At 43.2% G+C, this 14,189-nt stretch overlaps 1 protein-coding gene across 1 annotated transcript; it reads right to left on the bottom strand.

Moving 5' to 3' along the window:
- Positions 1-1,692: 1,692 nt before the first annotated feature.
- Positions 1,693-8,545, bottom strand: Arl1 (ADP ribosylation factor like GTPase 1). The gene is made up of 6 exons (XM_048357374.1): positions 8,383-8,545; positions 6,727-6,864; positions 4,845-4,926; positions 3,704-3,815; positions 2,893-3,071; positions 1,693-2,035 (listed from the first exon to the last, which is right to left on the bottom strand). Exons 1-6 carry the CDS (start codon positions 8,384-8,386, stop codon positions 2,005-2,007), a joined length of 546 nt encoding a protein of 181 aa, XP_048213331.1. The 5' UTR covers positions 8,387-8,545; the 3' UTR covers positions 1,693-2,004.
- Positions 8,546-14,189: the final 5,644 nt, after the last annotated feature.

Raw genomic sequence — 14,189 nt, 5'->3', positions numbered from 1 at the left:
ACTGGTTATGAGAGACATGTATATAAAAGTAGACAGCCTCTGCTCATCACAGCAATGCCTGTGGCTCAGGACATATCTCCCAAAAGGATTCCAGAGACCAAATTACAAATGTGTGATTGAGCAAGAATAAGAATCCCACAGGTGCAAAGAGAAAGGTGCATCCATTTATACCAAGAGAGTGACCGTGAACATGGGGGGAAGACCAAAAGCCAACATCTCCAGGGACAAGGGAGGACTGGGAAATGAATCCATGTTCTGAGACATGAGAGCTCATTACCAGCACCTAAGTTTTAAAATACTGGTTGTCAAACTTAAAAACACTGAGTGATTTTAGGATTGTTTACCTCTGATCACACTACAACTAATCCTGTGAACTGAGTTATTTGAAAAGTTCCTTTGAATATGATGTTTTGTTTTTTTGTTTTTGTTTTTGCCAGTCCTGGGCCTTGGACTCATGGCCTGAGCACTGTCCCTGGCTTCTTTTTGCTCAAGGCTAGCACTCTGCCACTTGAACCACAGCGCCACTTCTGGCCATTTTCTATATATGTGGTGCTGGGGAATCGAACTGAGGGTTTCATATATGTGAGGCAAGCACTCCTGCCCCTAGGCCATATTCCCAATCCCTGAATATGATGTTTTTAATGTATAACCTAGCCGTAAGCCTAATTTTTAAATTAAGTATGCTTAACTATGGGCTGGAAATGTGGTTTAGCATGCCTTGCATGCATGAGGCCCTGGGTTCGATTCCTCAGCACCACATAAACAGAAAAGGCCAGAAGTGGCGCTGTGGCTCAAGAGGTAGAGTGCTAGCCTTGAGCAAAAAGAAGACAGGAACATATTTCTTTAGAAAAAAAAAGAAGACAGGGACAGTACTCATGCCAAGTCCCAAGCCCCAGGACTGGCAAAACAAATAATTTTTTTTAAAAAGAATGCTTAACTACTTTCTGTAGAATACATAAGACCACTACTTTTAACCAAGTTAATTACCAGTTATAGGCAGATACACAGAAGACAGTAAAGACATCTTTTATGTTTCTTAAAATATTTTTTATTTTCTTTAATGTCATTTTTTTAATGTGGTGAATTTCATCAAATATAACCATCCAGGACTTTTTTTTTTTACCATATCAGGTAAGATTACCATAAACAAGTTTATATAGACATTATTTTCAATGTTCTCTGACTACTTTACCATAATTCCAAGTTAGATTCTATATATTGTCAGTGTTGATATGTTCGGGAATATATATTATAATTTATGAGATAAGCTTCAGACCCAAAAGTCTTACTTTGAGTCCTATGTCTGTGGGCAAGCCAGCCTATCAAAACCTTGAGTCTACAACCATGAAGGACTATTAAACAACATACCCTGCCTATTTTACAGGGATGACGTGTGAATCAATTAAGTCAATATATGTAAAACTTTTTGAAGTCTATAAAGTACTTAGAATGAGAATTACAGATCAGCCAGTAAAGTTAGCCACCAGAATCATACTCATGCCTGCTGTAACCTGAAGCTTTTAAATGATCAAGCTTAACAGTGGTCAGGTAAGTAAATGAAGGCCATAGGACACAGTATGTTTCTAGCCTACTCTACTGAGTCTAATCTTTAGGAAGACTTTATTTTAAGGGAGAAAAAAACCTCAGTTAATATATCTGTTAGTGTCTATACAAACAAGATGCAACCACTAATTCAAAAATAGGAGGGTTTTTTTCCCCCTGAGAAGAGTGCATTCTTTAATAGAACTATATTTGAGTAAGAACTCCATACAAATAGCATACCTTAACACAGGAGAGTAAGGAAGAACTATTTTACATTACATTGAACACTCATGTGATTTGCAAGTTATCCCTCCCTCCAACCAAATACTTGTGTGTGTTTTTTAATATATATTACAGATGTTGCAGTCAGTTCTGTATATGCCATCAATCAGTTTTTACATGTAGTCACGTGAAGCACACCTGTTCCGATGTCTTTGTTTCAGAGGAGTTGGAGTGATTGAATTACTGCCTGCTTTTCAATGTTTCCACCAGCCTATGAAGAGAAAATGAAGAGTTTCATAGATGAACTTTCAGGAACAAAGCATGAACTTTATACATTTCATACTCAAAGTAGACTCAAGCACTTAAAATGCTAGTGCTTAAAGTCTTTACTTCACTAGGTCATTATTTCTCTACATTTCGCACAGATAATGGAAAAATTTTTTTTTTTTTAGGTTGCTACTAGTGCTGGGCCACACATGAGTGGCTCAGAGTTCTCAAGGAGCTCATCCAGTAAGCAAATACACAAACCAAACTAATCTGTTTTGGATTATAATGTACAGAAGCGTGACAAGGAAACAGATACACATCAGGAAGGCTCTAATTCCTGAAGGATAAGGTATTTTAGACAGGAAAGTAAGGCAAGAAAAAGACTAGAAAATGGTTTCTCCAACTTATCAGGTAGGTGGGTCAAAGGCAGATGTGAAGACCTCTGGGAGAAGAGGCTGAAGGAACATAAATGATAACCAGGTAAGTAACCTAGATCTCAAGGCCAGCCCGAGTCACATAGTGAGGACTTGTTTCAAATAAATCAAAAGAAGCCGGGTTCCAGTGGCTCACACCTGGAATCCTCGGTACTCACGAGGCTGAAATCTGAGGACCAAGGTTCAAAGCCAGCCCAGGCAGTAACATCTGTGAGGCTCCTCTCCAATTAGCTACCAAAAAGTTGGCTCAAAGCATTAGAACACTAGCCTCAACTGCAAAAGCCCAAGGACAGTGCCCAGGTCCTCAGTTCAAGCTCCAGAACTGGCACAGATAAAAGGAAAATTCTGTCCCAATGGTTTCTCATGCGCACACAGTGTTGTGAGCACACACAAACATACACTTGGCCTCCAGAAACATGGTACTTGCCATTCCATTGCCTCATCAAGTCCAGTGCCTTTGGTTGCTGATGTTTTGAATATCTGCCATTTCCGATCCTTCAAGGCAGGCAACCCAAGTGAATTTGCCATCTCTGAGGGCGTCATGGCCTGCTCCATGTCCTGCTTATTTGCAAACACCACTAAAATGGCTTTTCTCAGCTCTTCTTCCTAGATAAAATGGAAGACACTGAATTTCCTCTAATTAGTTTGCCCTGTAAGTTTAAGAAGACGTACAAAATAATACATTACTTTAAAAGAATGCTTTCTATTTACTATGTAATGGTCATAAATTACTCAAAAATTAGAAGCATTAAAAAGTACAAGCTTCGCCTTTAATGCTACTTTCCTAACAGGAACTCTGTTGAGTCTGAACATTTCTGAGTACTGTATTATGCAAACATTTCACTTGAATACATTTGCCTATTTCAGGTTCCATTTATATATAGGTCTATACCCATCTTTAAAATACCCTTGCTGGGGGCTGGGGGCTCACATCTGTAATCCTAGCTACTCAGGAAACTGAGATCTGAGGATCACGGTTCAAATCCAGCCCAGGCAGGAAAGTCGGTGATACTTGTCTCCAATGAACTACTCAAAAAAGACAGAAGTGGTACTGTGGCTCAAGTAGTAGATTGCTCACCTTGAGCAAAAGAAGCTCAGGGACAGCACCCAGGCCTAGAGTACAAGCCCAGAATACACAGTGCTCAGAACTATAACATTTCTCAAGACAGTGAAAAGTAATAGAAGTAGCAAGCAAATATAAATTGATACCCCATGTTTTAATGTGGTAGTTTGCTTACCTCCAACATAGCAACTAATTCTGACTTGGAAATGCCAATTCTGTCTCGGTCACAACTGTCTACCACATAAATGACTGCATCTGTATTTGAATAATAACACCTCCAATATGGCCTAAAGGAAATTCAGAGAGGAAGAATATATTATTTGTAAGACATGCCAGTTTCCATGGTAGATCCAGGACAGTGATGAAGAAATAGTAACAATCATGCTGATCCTGCTCAGCACTGTTCAATCAATGCTGCAATGATACGCTGCTTCTGATGTATAGAGAGCTCCTACCCCTCCCAGGTAATGGTGCTGGAAACCCATAGTAAACATCACAGGAGCAGGGAGTTCCAGACAAGCCCCTACTTCATTCAGGCTGTGTCTTATGTTCTATAAAATCACTAGCTATTCTGGTAAAAAAAAAAAAAAAAGATTGGACACAGACCTGATCATTAAAATGTTTAAGCAAGAATCCTTTAGGATGGGATGGACTTACAGCTATTTTAGTATGATTTTGTTACACTCACTGTTCATTGATAATACCAAGAAGTGGAGAAGGCCAAAATTAGAAATAAACTGAAAAGTGACTTAAGAAATGAAATGAGCTGGGGCTGGGGATATGGCCTAGTGGCAACAGTGCTCACCTCATATACATGAGGTCCTGGGTTCAATTCCCCAGCACCACATATATAGAAAACGGCCAGACGTGGCGCTGTGGCTCAAGTGGCAGAGTGCTAGCCTTAAGCAAAAGGAAGCCAGGGACAGTGCTCAGGCCCTGAGTCCAAGGCCCAGGACTGGCAAAAAAAAAAAAAAAAATGAAATGAGCTAAAGGCAGGCAGTACATTTAGGGAATGTAATACGAATCTTTTAAGATGGTGCATATTATAGTGAGCTATGATTGTCAGTTAACAAGCATTCACAGTTGTCACATCAAATCCTGAACTGCAGGAGACATCTGTTTACATTAGCTCTAAATGCACTGTTCTGAATTCTAAATCAGTCTGTCTCACAGAGGTTGGAGCTAACAAGAATAGATGGAAATCACTTCAAGTGAAAACTTCTAATTAGACCTTCTATTTTGGCTCACTGCTGATAACATGTAGAAAAATCCATAAATATTAAATACGACAAAATGATCTGATGTTTATACCATACCTGATACTTGTCTGTCCTCCTAGGTCCCAAACTTGGAATTTAAGGTTTTTGTATGTCACTGTCTCTACATTAAATCCAATAGCTGCAAGAAAAATCACATCAGTAACATTCGTAGACTAATGCACTCTACTAATGCACTCTACCATCAAAATGTCCAATCTAATTTAGAGTTTTAGCAATTAATGGCAATTGCTGAATCACCATTACTATCTGACATATTCAAGCTAAGAAAGTATACTTTAAGAAAGATGAGTACTGCCTTGAAGTTATAAAAGAATCCCTTGAGCTGGGTGCTAATAGCTCACACCTGTAATCCAAGCTACTCAGGAGGCTGAGATCCGAGGATCCTGGTTCAAAGCCACTCATGGCAGAAAAGTGTGAGATTTTTATCTCTAATTAGCCAGCAGAAGTGGAGAAGTAGCTCAAGTGGTAGACTGTCAGCTGTGAGCAAAAAGGCCAAACAAGAATTCAAGGCTCTGAGTTCAAGCCCCAGAACTGGCACAAACAAAGATCTTTTTGTTTGTTTCCTGGTTGTGGGGCTTGAACTCAGGGCCTGGGCACTGCTGTCCTTGAGCTTTTTCGCTCAAGGCTAGTGCTCTACCATTTTGAGCCATAGTGCCACTTGCAGTTTTCTGGTGCTAAATGGACAAAGACTCACAGACTTTTCCTGCCTAGGCTGGCTATGAACTTTGATCTTCAGATCTCAGTCTCCTGAGTAGCTAGGATTACAGGCATGAGCCACCAGCAACCAGCTTTTTTTAATTTGGAAGCTTAAACAGTAGTTACAAAGAAATAGGAATACTCGGGGTAACTATAGAAGCATAGCAAAGTGGGAATTATTCAATTTAGTTTAAATGTATTAATCTCTCTATAAATTAGGTCAGCAAATGAAAAAGTATAAGAAACAATAGCATTCTTAATGTAATCTAGCAGGGCTATTTGCAAATTATTTTTCTAAGCAAAAACATACAAGGCCCTGGGTTTGATCCTCACCACTACAGAAGAAAAAAAATAGCAACAACTGACTTAAAATTGAGGTCTTTCTTCTGATATATATTTTTTTTTTGTGGGGGGGGAGGCCATGGGGCTTGAACTTTGGGCATAGGTGCTGTTCCTGAGCTCTTCAGCTCAAGATTAGTGGTCTATCACTTGAACCACAATGCCACTTCTGGTTTTCTGGTGGTTAATTGGAGATAAGACTCTCAGACTTTACCACTCAGGCTGGCTTTGAACCGCCATCCTCAGATCTCAGCCTCCTGAGTAACTAGGATTACAGGACTGAGACACTGGATCCTGGATCTTCTGATTATTTTAAGTACCAGTTTTGCACAGGTCTCTACAATCAATTTTTTTTTTGGGGGGGGCCAGTCCTGGGCCTTGGACTCAGGGCCTGAGCACTGTCCCTGGCTTCCTTTTTGCTCAAGGCTAGCACTCTGCCACTTGAGCCACAGCGCCACTTCTGGCCGTTTTCTGTATATGTGGTGCTGGGGAATCGAACCCAGGGCCTCATGTATATGAGGCAGGCACTCTTGCCACTAGGCCATATCTCCAGCCCCATCTGCATAATTCTTTACACAGGTTAACAGAAGACTCACTACTTTATTTCCCCTTCAAAGCTAGGAGATATCTGCATTTCAGCAGTAAAGATATACTGGTTCTCAGAAAGACTGAGTCCTTAAGCCAACTTTAGCGCTAAATAACACACCTGGCTGAGCACCAGGACAGGTATACAGAAAATCAAAATGCCTCTCAGTTGATGAAAATGGTGTTAATTTCATGTTCATAGTAGAAATGTACACTTAATTTACTATATAATTTGTCCATAAAATTTTCTTAGATGAAATCCAGAGAGATGTTACAATTAGATTATACCAACACTTACTAGGAATAGTAGTAACGACTTCTCCAACCTGTAAACGGTATAAAATTGTGGTTTTTCCTGCACCGTCTAATCCCAAAATTAAAATCCTCATTTCCCGGGTTCCAAAGAGACTAGAAAAAATACTTGAAAAAAAGCCACCTACAAGATAAAACAAAGCCAAAATGTATTCATCGTTCTTTTTCAAAATTAGGTCCATAAAACATTTAATCTCACCCTTGAAAGCTATATGCCAAGTTAATGTATATCTTCCTAGATGGCAAGTCGGTATTTTGCTCCTAATGAAATATATTAGCGAACATCAAACGAGTAATTAGTGACATTACTAGGTTCTAGTACTGTGGCAGGCAGGCAGAAGATACACTATGTAATTAAAAATGCAGCCACGGCCTTGTGTGACAGTGATTTTTTTTTAACCAGAAGCATAGGTATAGCTTAGCATCGTCTTCAAGCTAACCTGGTAAGCCGAAGGGCCTGTCAGAGGGGGCCCTGGAACAATAAAAGGCATTTACCCTTGAACAGCAGCGGTACCCCCATAACTACCTTCAGTCACTAAGAGTTCTCTATACAATAAACCCAGCGCAAGAAACTGCAGCAGACACACGAGCCAAAAATAACAAGAAGCACCGTCCGTGAAAAACCCACTTTAAAGACCAAATCTGCGCTCACTGCATCACTGGGTACTGTGTAGTAGGAAAGTACTTTTGGCATATTCTCTCTCCCGTTAAAAGCTGCCAAAGATTTGTTTTTGTTTGCTTAAGTTACATCAAGAATTTACAGAGCCAGGTGTTGGTGGTACGCACCTGTAGTCCCAGCACTCGAGAGATAGGAGTTAGAGGCCAGCCTGGGCAACTAGAGTGGGGGGAGGGTTGCACACACACGTCTGCTATATGTCATATAAATATAAGGATATGTACATGTGCGTATACAGATGAATATATAAATACAAAAGGCAATTAGCGATTCCACACATGGCCATTTAAAAAGAAATGGCACAATTAAGAGCTTCGAATCAATTTAGAAAAATAAGCACCCCGCAGGCTGGAGCACCTGAGAAAGTTCAGCAGCGGGGTGGGGGGTTGCGACTAGGCGCACCGTTCCTACGGTTCACAGGTAGAAGGGAGGCGGAAGGGCAGAGCTCTACAGAGGCTCAGCAAAGGCCGAGCAGGCCGGGGCTCGGGAGCAGGAAGTATACGCTGCCCGAAAAACTGCCCAGGATGCAGGCAGGCCCGAGGCTCCGCAGGCCAGGGGGCGGCGGCCGCTTCCAGGTTCCTCCTCGGGTGGCCCGGGTTTGGGGGGGGGGGGGGGTGGGCGGGAATCCCAGGGTCGAGAGTCCGCGCCTACCGCCGCGGCTCGGCGCTCATCTCCAAGACGACGGGGAAAGCGGCGGCACCCCAGCACCCTCGCCCCCGGCTCGTCCCGCTGACGTCGATCCCGCGCCCCGGGAGAGACCCGAGCTCCCGCCGCGGGGTCCCCCGAGGAGCCGCTGCCCGGCGACCCCACCGCCAGCCCCGAGTCTGCCGGGCGGGGCGAGGGCTCGGCCAGGCTCCGACCCCGGCCCGCAGGTCCGCGGGGCCCCGCCCGCCAAGGACCGGCCGGCCCCGACAGGTGCGGGACGCTCCCCCGCCCCAGTCCTCCCCGCCTTCGCAGACCCCTCACCCATGGTGAACCGCCTGTCCTCCCTCGCCGATCCTCACAGACGGGCCTGGGCTCGGCAGCGACTCAATTCCAGCCCTGGTGCCGCCACCTCGGTCCGCCTTGGTCTCCTTCTCCAGCCCGGCCCGCCTGCAACTTCCACGTCGGACTCTCGGGCGGAGGGGGCGGGAGCCGGAGCCACTGCGCCTGCGCGGCGGGCACGGCGGCCTCTGTGTCCGCGACAGCACTTTCGACGCCGCGCCTCGGCGAGCTGGAAGTCCGTGCAGTGGACGTCAGAGCAACCACGAAAACTCAACCATGCAAAACCTCTCCTGATTCTCCTCTTCTAGATATGGAGGACTTCCGCATGGGGAACCTTGTGTTTTCTTGTTAGATTCTGACACCCATGGGTGGCGAATCAGCCAGAGAATGACGTAAGCGGGGGGGGGGTCTTGAATGGAGCGGCTGCCGCCAGACGCCGGGGCTTAGCGGGCCTGGCAGGGGCGGCCCGGCGGGGGCGGGCCGCCTGTCACCCGGTGCTATCCCGGAGAAGAAACCGGACTGCGTGACAGTAACGGGAAGGCCTGACGCCTTCTGTACAGAGTCGCCTTGCACCTGCAACCGCCAACCGGAGACTTTCGTGTTGGTGGCCTGCGGCCCCAGCGTTCGAATCCAGCCTGGGTTTCTTCCGACTTTTCCTCCGTCGGCGATGGGGAAGAGCCGGCCTGCGCCCGGACCGCTTGGGGCTGGGTCCCCCTCCCGGGCTGTGGTTTGGATGTTATTTAAGTTTTGACCGGGAAAAGTGTGTTGGGAGGAGGGCGGAAGCACATGAGGGGGGACAAGAGTCCCCAAGACTTTGATTTTTATTTTAAAGGCTGAACACGTGCCCAAGTGCCATAGAAAAGTAATATTTCCATCCCCTAGAAAATCCCCAGAAAACCACTATTCACACTTTCGTGGGTTTTCTTCCTATATAAAACTTGCACGTGATTTTTATTTGTAATTGATGGCTTTGATCCAGTCAACAGAAGTTTAGGAACAGCCAGTTTTAAGGCTTTCCTCGGCTTTATTGAAGAAGTATAACTGGCATATATTTACAGCGTGATGTTTGGATACATGTGTGCATTGTAAACTCACTTGAGTGAGTTACAGTTTTTTTTCTTTCAAGTCGCGCCTGTGGTTGCTTTGGCAATGCTAGACCGATAGATGCACTGTTCCCCAGCTCTAGCAGTATCATTCTAAAATATACATCACCTCACTTATTTCATTTCCTTTAATTGGAGTGTATTAAATTATATGGTGTGGTTTCGGTATGACATCTTCCATACATGTGTGTATGTAATGGACTTTGATTATATACACTCCTTCTCTTTCTTTTAAACATTATTCTTTTGTTCCCCCCTGTGCTGGTACTGGTGTTTGAACTTAGGACCTTGCCCTAAGTTTCTCAAGTCACTCTCCCACTTGAGCCACATTTCCAGTCCCAACCCTTTAGTGCTTAATTGGAGATGAGAATCACACACACACACATACACACACACAATTGGTGATAAGATCTCTGCACTTAATCCTCTATCCTGTCAATTGTAAGATTAGAGCTGGCTGAAGGCATGCAAGTGGTAAGGAACCTGCCTAGCAAGTGTAAGGTCTTGAACCCCAATACTGCCCCAAAACAGAAAGTACAGCCTCCTCAGTATTCTCTTTATCCTGATATTTAAAAACTTCTTACCACACACTATCATTTTCCTATTGTACTTATTTTTATCATTTTACATTTACTAAAATGTAAGCACTATGATTTTCTTCCTCACTGTGTTATTTTTCTACATAGATACTTTTTATTTATTTATTTATCTATTTATTTATTTATTTTGGTCAGTCCTGGGGTTTGGACTCAGGGCCTGAGCACTGTCCCTGGCTTCTTTTTGCTCAAGGCTAGCACTCTGCCACTTGAGCCACAGCGCCACTTCTGGCCGTTTTCTGTATATGTGGTGCTGGGGAATTGAACCCAGGGCCTCATGTATACGAGGTAAGCACTCTTGCCACTAGGCCATATCCCCAGCCCTCTACATAGATACTAAACAAATATTTATTAAATTATGAACTAAGTTTTATAAGTCATAAATATCAAGTTCATTCTCAAGCCTGTACTCTACAGTACTGTTACACTTGCTCCTCAAGATTTGCACAACTAATCTGGGCTCCAGTGGCACCTGTAATCCTAGCTACTCAGGAGGCTGAGATCTGAGGATGACAGTTCGAAGCCAGCCCAGTTAGGAAAGTTCGTGAGACTCTGTTCTCCAATTAACTAGCAAAAAGAAGTCAGAAATGCAGCTATGGCTCAAGTGGTAGAGTGCTACACTTGAACACAGGCCGTGAGTTCAGCCTTAAGGAATGACACCAAAAAAAGAAGGTATTCATAACTTGAGCCACTTGAAGTCAAACTATCAAGAAAATCATCTATTTCAAGAGAGGCCACAAGGTGGTGATGTTGCTCCTGGGTAATTCTTACTAGATTCATCAGTTGATTTATTCAAAGCTGAATGAACAGTTAATGTACTCCCAATCCTGTGGTCCCTCATAATTTACTAAATTTTAAAATGTGGATATGCTTTCACCACTATCTCTCTAAAATTGTGTAGTCTTTCAGTAAGCCTTGTTGAGGTTCATTCAGTCTCTCAAAGCAATATTCATAGCCGGTGACAGTGGCTCACGCCTGTAATCCTAGCTACTAAAGGAGACTCAGATCTGAGGCTCATAGTTCCAAGCCAGCCGAGAGGAAAGTCCCTGAGACTCTGATCTCCAGTTAATTAGCAAAAAGAAGCCAGAAGTGAAGCTGTGGCTCAAGTGGTAGAGTGCCAGCCTTGAGCAAAAAACATTCAAACGACACCCAGGCCCTCAGTTCAAGCCCGACGATTGACAAAAAAAAAATAAAAATAAATAAATGGGGCTGGGAATGTGGCCTAGTGGCAAGAGCGCATGCCTCCTACACATGAGGCTCTCGGTTCGATTCCCCAGCACCACATATATGGAAAACGGCCAGAAGGGGCGCTGTGGCTCAGGTGGCAGAGTGCTAGCCTTGAGCAAGAAGAAGCCAGGAACAGTGCTCAGGCCCTGAGTCCAAGGCCCAGGACTGGCCAAAAAAAACCAAAACACCATAATTCTTTTAGTCACACACTTCTCTAGGAGAGTCAGAATAATGAAGGATAATCTTTTTTAGGATTGTGTACCACAGTATCCTAACCTACCTCCACAAATCTTTCTAACATCTCAAAGAATCATATGTTGATATTTTTACACTTGCCATCTCTTCTTTTTTTTAATTTTTTCAGTTTTTAATTTTTTTATTGGAAAGGTGATATACAGAGGGGTTGCAGTTACACAAGTAACTGCATCTCATCATTTGGCAGGTGAAGGGACTTCAGATGAGGAACAGTTTTGTTGTTCTTCTTTTGTTTTTCTCTCACCTGTGAAGTCCTTGGCTGTCCATGTTTCCTTCACATTATTTTACAATAATGTAAATATGAACAAGTCTCTCTTTAGAATCAAACTGTTCCCTTACTTACTCTCAGAAGCCAAACAAGTGACACTTTCAAGATCCTTCCTGAAGCTTTCCAAAAGCCCGCTCTAAAAAATTAAATTATCACATTTTTGGGTTTCTTTAATTGTTATTATAAAGGTGATGTACAAAGGGGTTGCAGCTACATAAGTCAGGTAAAGAGTACATTTCTTGGTGAACAATGTCACCCCTTCCCTTTCTCCCTCCCGGTTATCCAGTTTTTCAGATAACCATTTTCGCCATTTGTCTACAGCTATTTACTGTGTTCACTTGTTTTTTAGCCTTTAATGGCACTTCATCACTGCCTGTAACAACTTGTTCTTCTAGCCCTTGTGAACAGCCTCTATGTTTTTCTATCTTCCCCCACCCATCTGCTGCAAAAGACAATGCCATATGTTCTAAATTTCATGGCTCTCAACTCAAACACCACATTCTGTGTCTGTTATTACTGTGTAATAACCTGCTTCAAAGTTTAGGCATTTTGAAGTAATGTATTACTTAGCACATTTACATGGATTTTCTGGGTAATTTCTTTTGGCAATATTGGAGTTTGTACTCAGGACTGCGAACTGGCTAGCTACGCACTCTATCACTTAAGCCACCAGCCTGTTTCCCTTTATTTTTCACATAGGGGCTTGTTTTTGTCTAGGCCACCCTAGGCTACAATCCAGGTATTTAATTCTCATGTAGATGGGATGGGTGTGCACTGCCATCCCCAGCCATTGTTTGAGAAGGAGTCCCATACACTTTCTTCCCAAGCTGGCCTTGAACCCTAATCTTCCCACTTTAAGCCTCCCAAGTATCTAGTCTTACTGTGCAATTTTTTTTCTTCTTTAGGGTTATCCACATGGCTGTATTCAGCTGATTTAGTGGCTGGGTTAATTGACCTCTTTTTCCGTGTAGACTTTTGTTCTCAAAAAGGGTACACTGCTTTTTGTTTCAATACTGTTTTTTAAATTATTATTATAAAGATGATGTTCAGAGGAGTTATAGTTATATGTCAGGTAAAGAATACATTTCTTTTTGGACAATTTCACCCATTCTCTTGCTCCCAGTTGATTCTGGTTTGAATTCAGGGCCTTGTGCTTGTTAGGCAGGTACTCTATCCCTTGAGTCATCCCTCTAGGCCTCTTTGCTCTAGTTAGTTCTTCATTAGAGTCTTGCATTTATGCCTCAACAGGACCAGACCTATTTATTCTTGCATCATAGCTGGGATGATAAGTACATGGCACCATGAATAGCATTTTATTGATGAGATGTGAACTCACAGCTTAATTTTATTTTTGCCTATGCTGTCCAATCTCTTCCCAATCTCTGCCTCCTGAGTAGCTAAGATTATAGATGTAAGCCACTACACACACCATGCTGATCTTGACTCCAGCAGTACTCAATCCTAATTATACACTTAACATAAATGTGTACATGTGGATCAAGAATCATGGACTAGGCTTTGATTAGCAGTATTCACAAAGCAATCACAGGCCAGACACCAGCGACTCATGCCTGTAATCCTAGCTACTCAGGAGGCTGAGATCTGAGGATTGCAGTTGGAAGCCAGCCTGGGCAGGAATGTAGATGAGACTCTTAACTCACCAGGAAACTGAAAATGGAGCTGTGGCTCAAAGTGGTAGAACGCTAGCTTTGAGCAAAAGAGCTCAGGGATAGCACCCTGGCCCTGAGTTCAAACCCCATGACTGGCAAAATAAATAAACAACAAATAACAATCATAACCTAAAGTCAGTCAATAGTAAAATGATACAAGAATTGCAATGTATTTACAAAAAGATGCACACAGATGCTCTTTGTGTTTTGTGGTGCTGTGTACCACACACCACCTTGAGACAACTGTCAAGAAAGCTGAACCACACACTAACTCTAAATCTCTTTTCCTTATAAAGTAGCTGGACTCATGTATTTTGTTGTAGTTGTGAAATATGGACAAATAGAGCAAGGTGAGGGGAAGTGGCCCAGAACGGCCATGACCTTTCCAGGAACAGTGTGCTCTAGCAACCTCCTCATTTGTATGCCTGGAGGCTCCATAACAAGTCATTTAAATCACTAGGAAGCCAACAGGATTGACTGAACAGCTCCCAGTGGTCATCAATTGGTTAGCCACATTTTCTTTGCTTTTAAGTAAAAGCCCAAAGCCTTGGGGTTGAGAATGTGGCTTAGCAACTGAGCGCTTGTCTAGAATGCATGAAGCCCTAGGTTCGATTCCTCAGCACCACAGAAAAGGCCACTGTGGCTCAAGAGGTAGAATGCTAGCCTTGAG

This window comes from Perognathus longimembris, chromosome 1 (genome assembly GCF_023159225.1).
Source record: "Perognathus longimembris pacificus isolate PPM17 chromosome 1, ASM2315922v1, whole genome shotgun sequence".
Taxonomy (NCBI): Eukaryota; Metazoa; Chordata; class Mammalia; order Rodentia; family Heteromyidae; genus Perognathus; species Perognathus longimembris.
The sequence above is the reverse complement of the archived record's forward strand: the minus strand, read 5'-3'. Positions and strand labels throughout refer to the sequence as shown.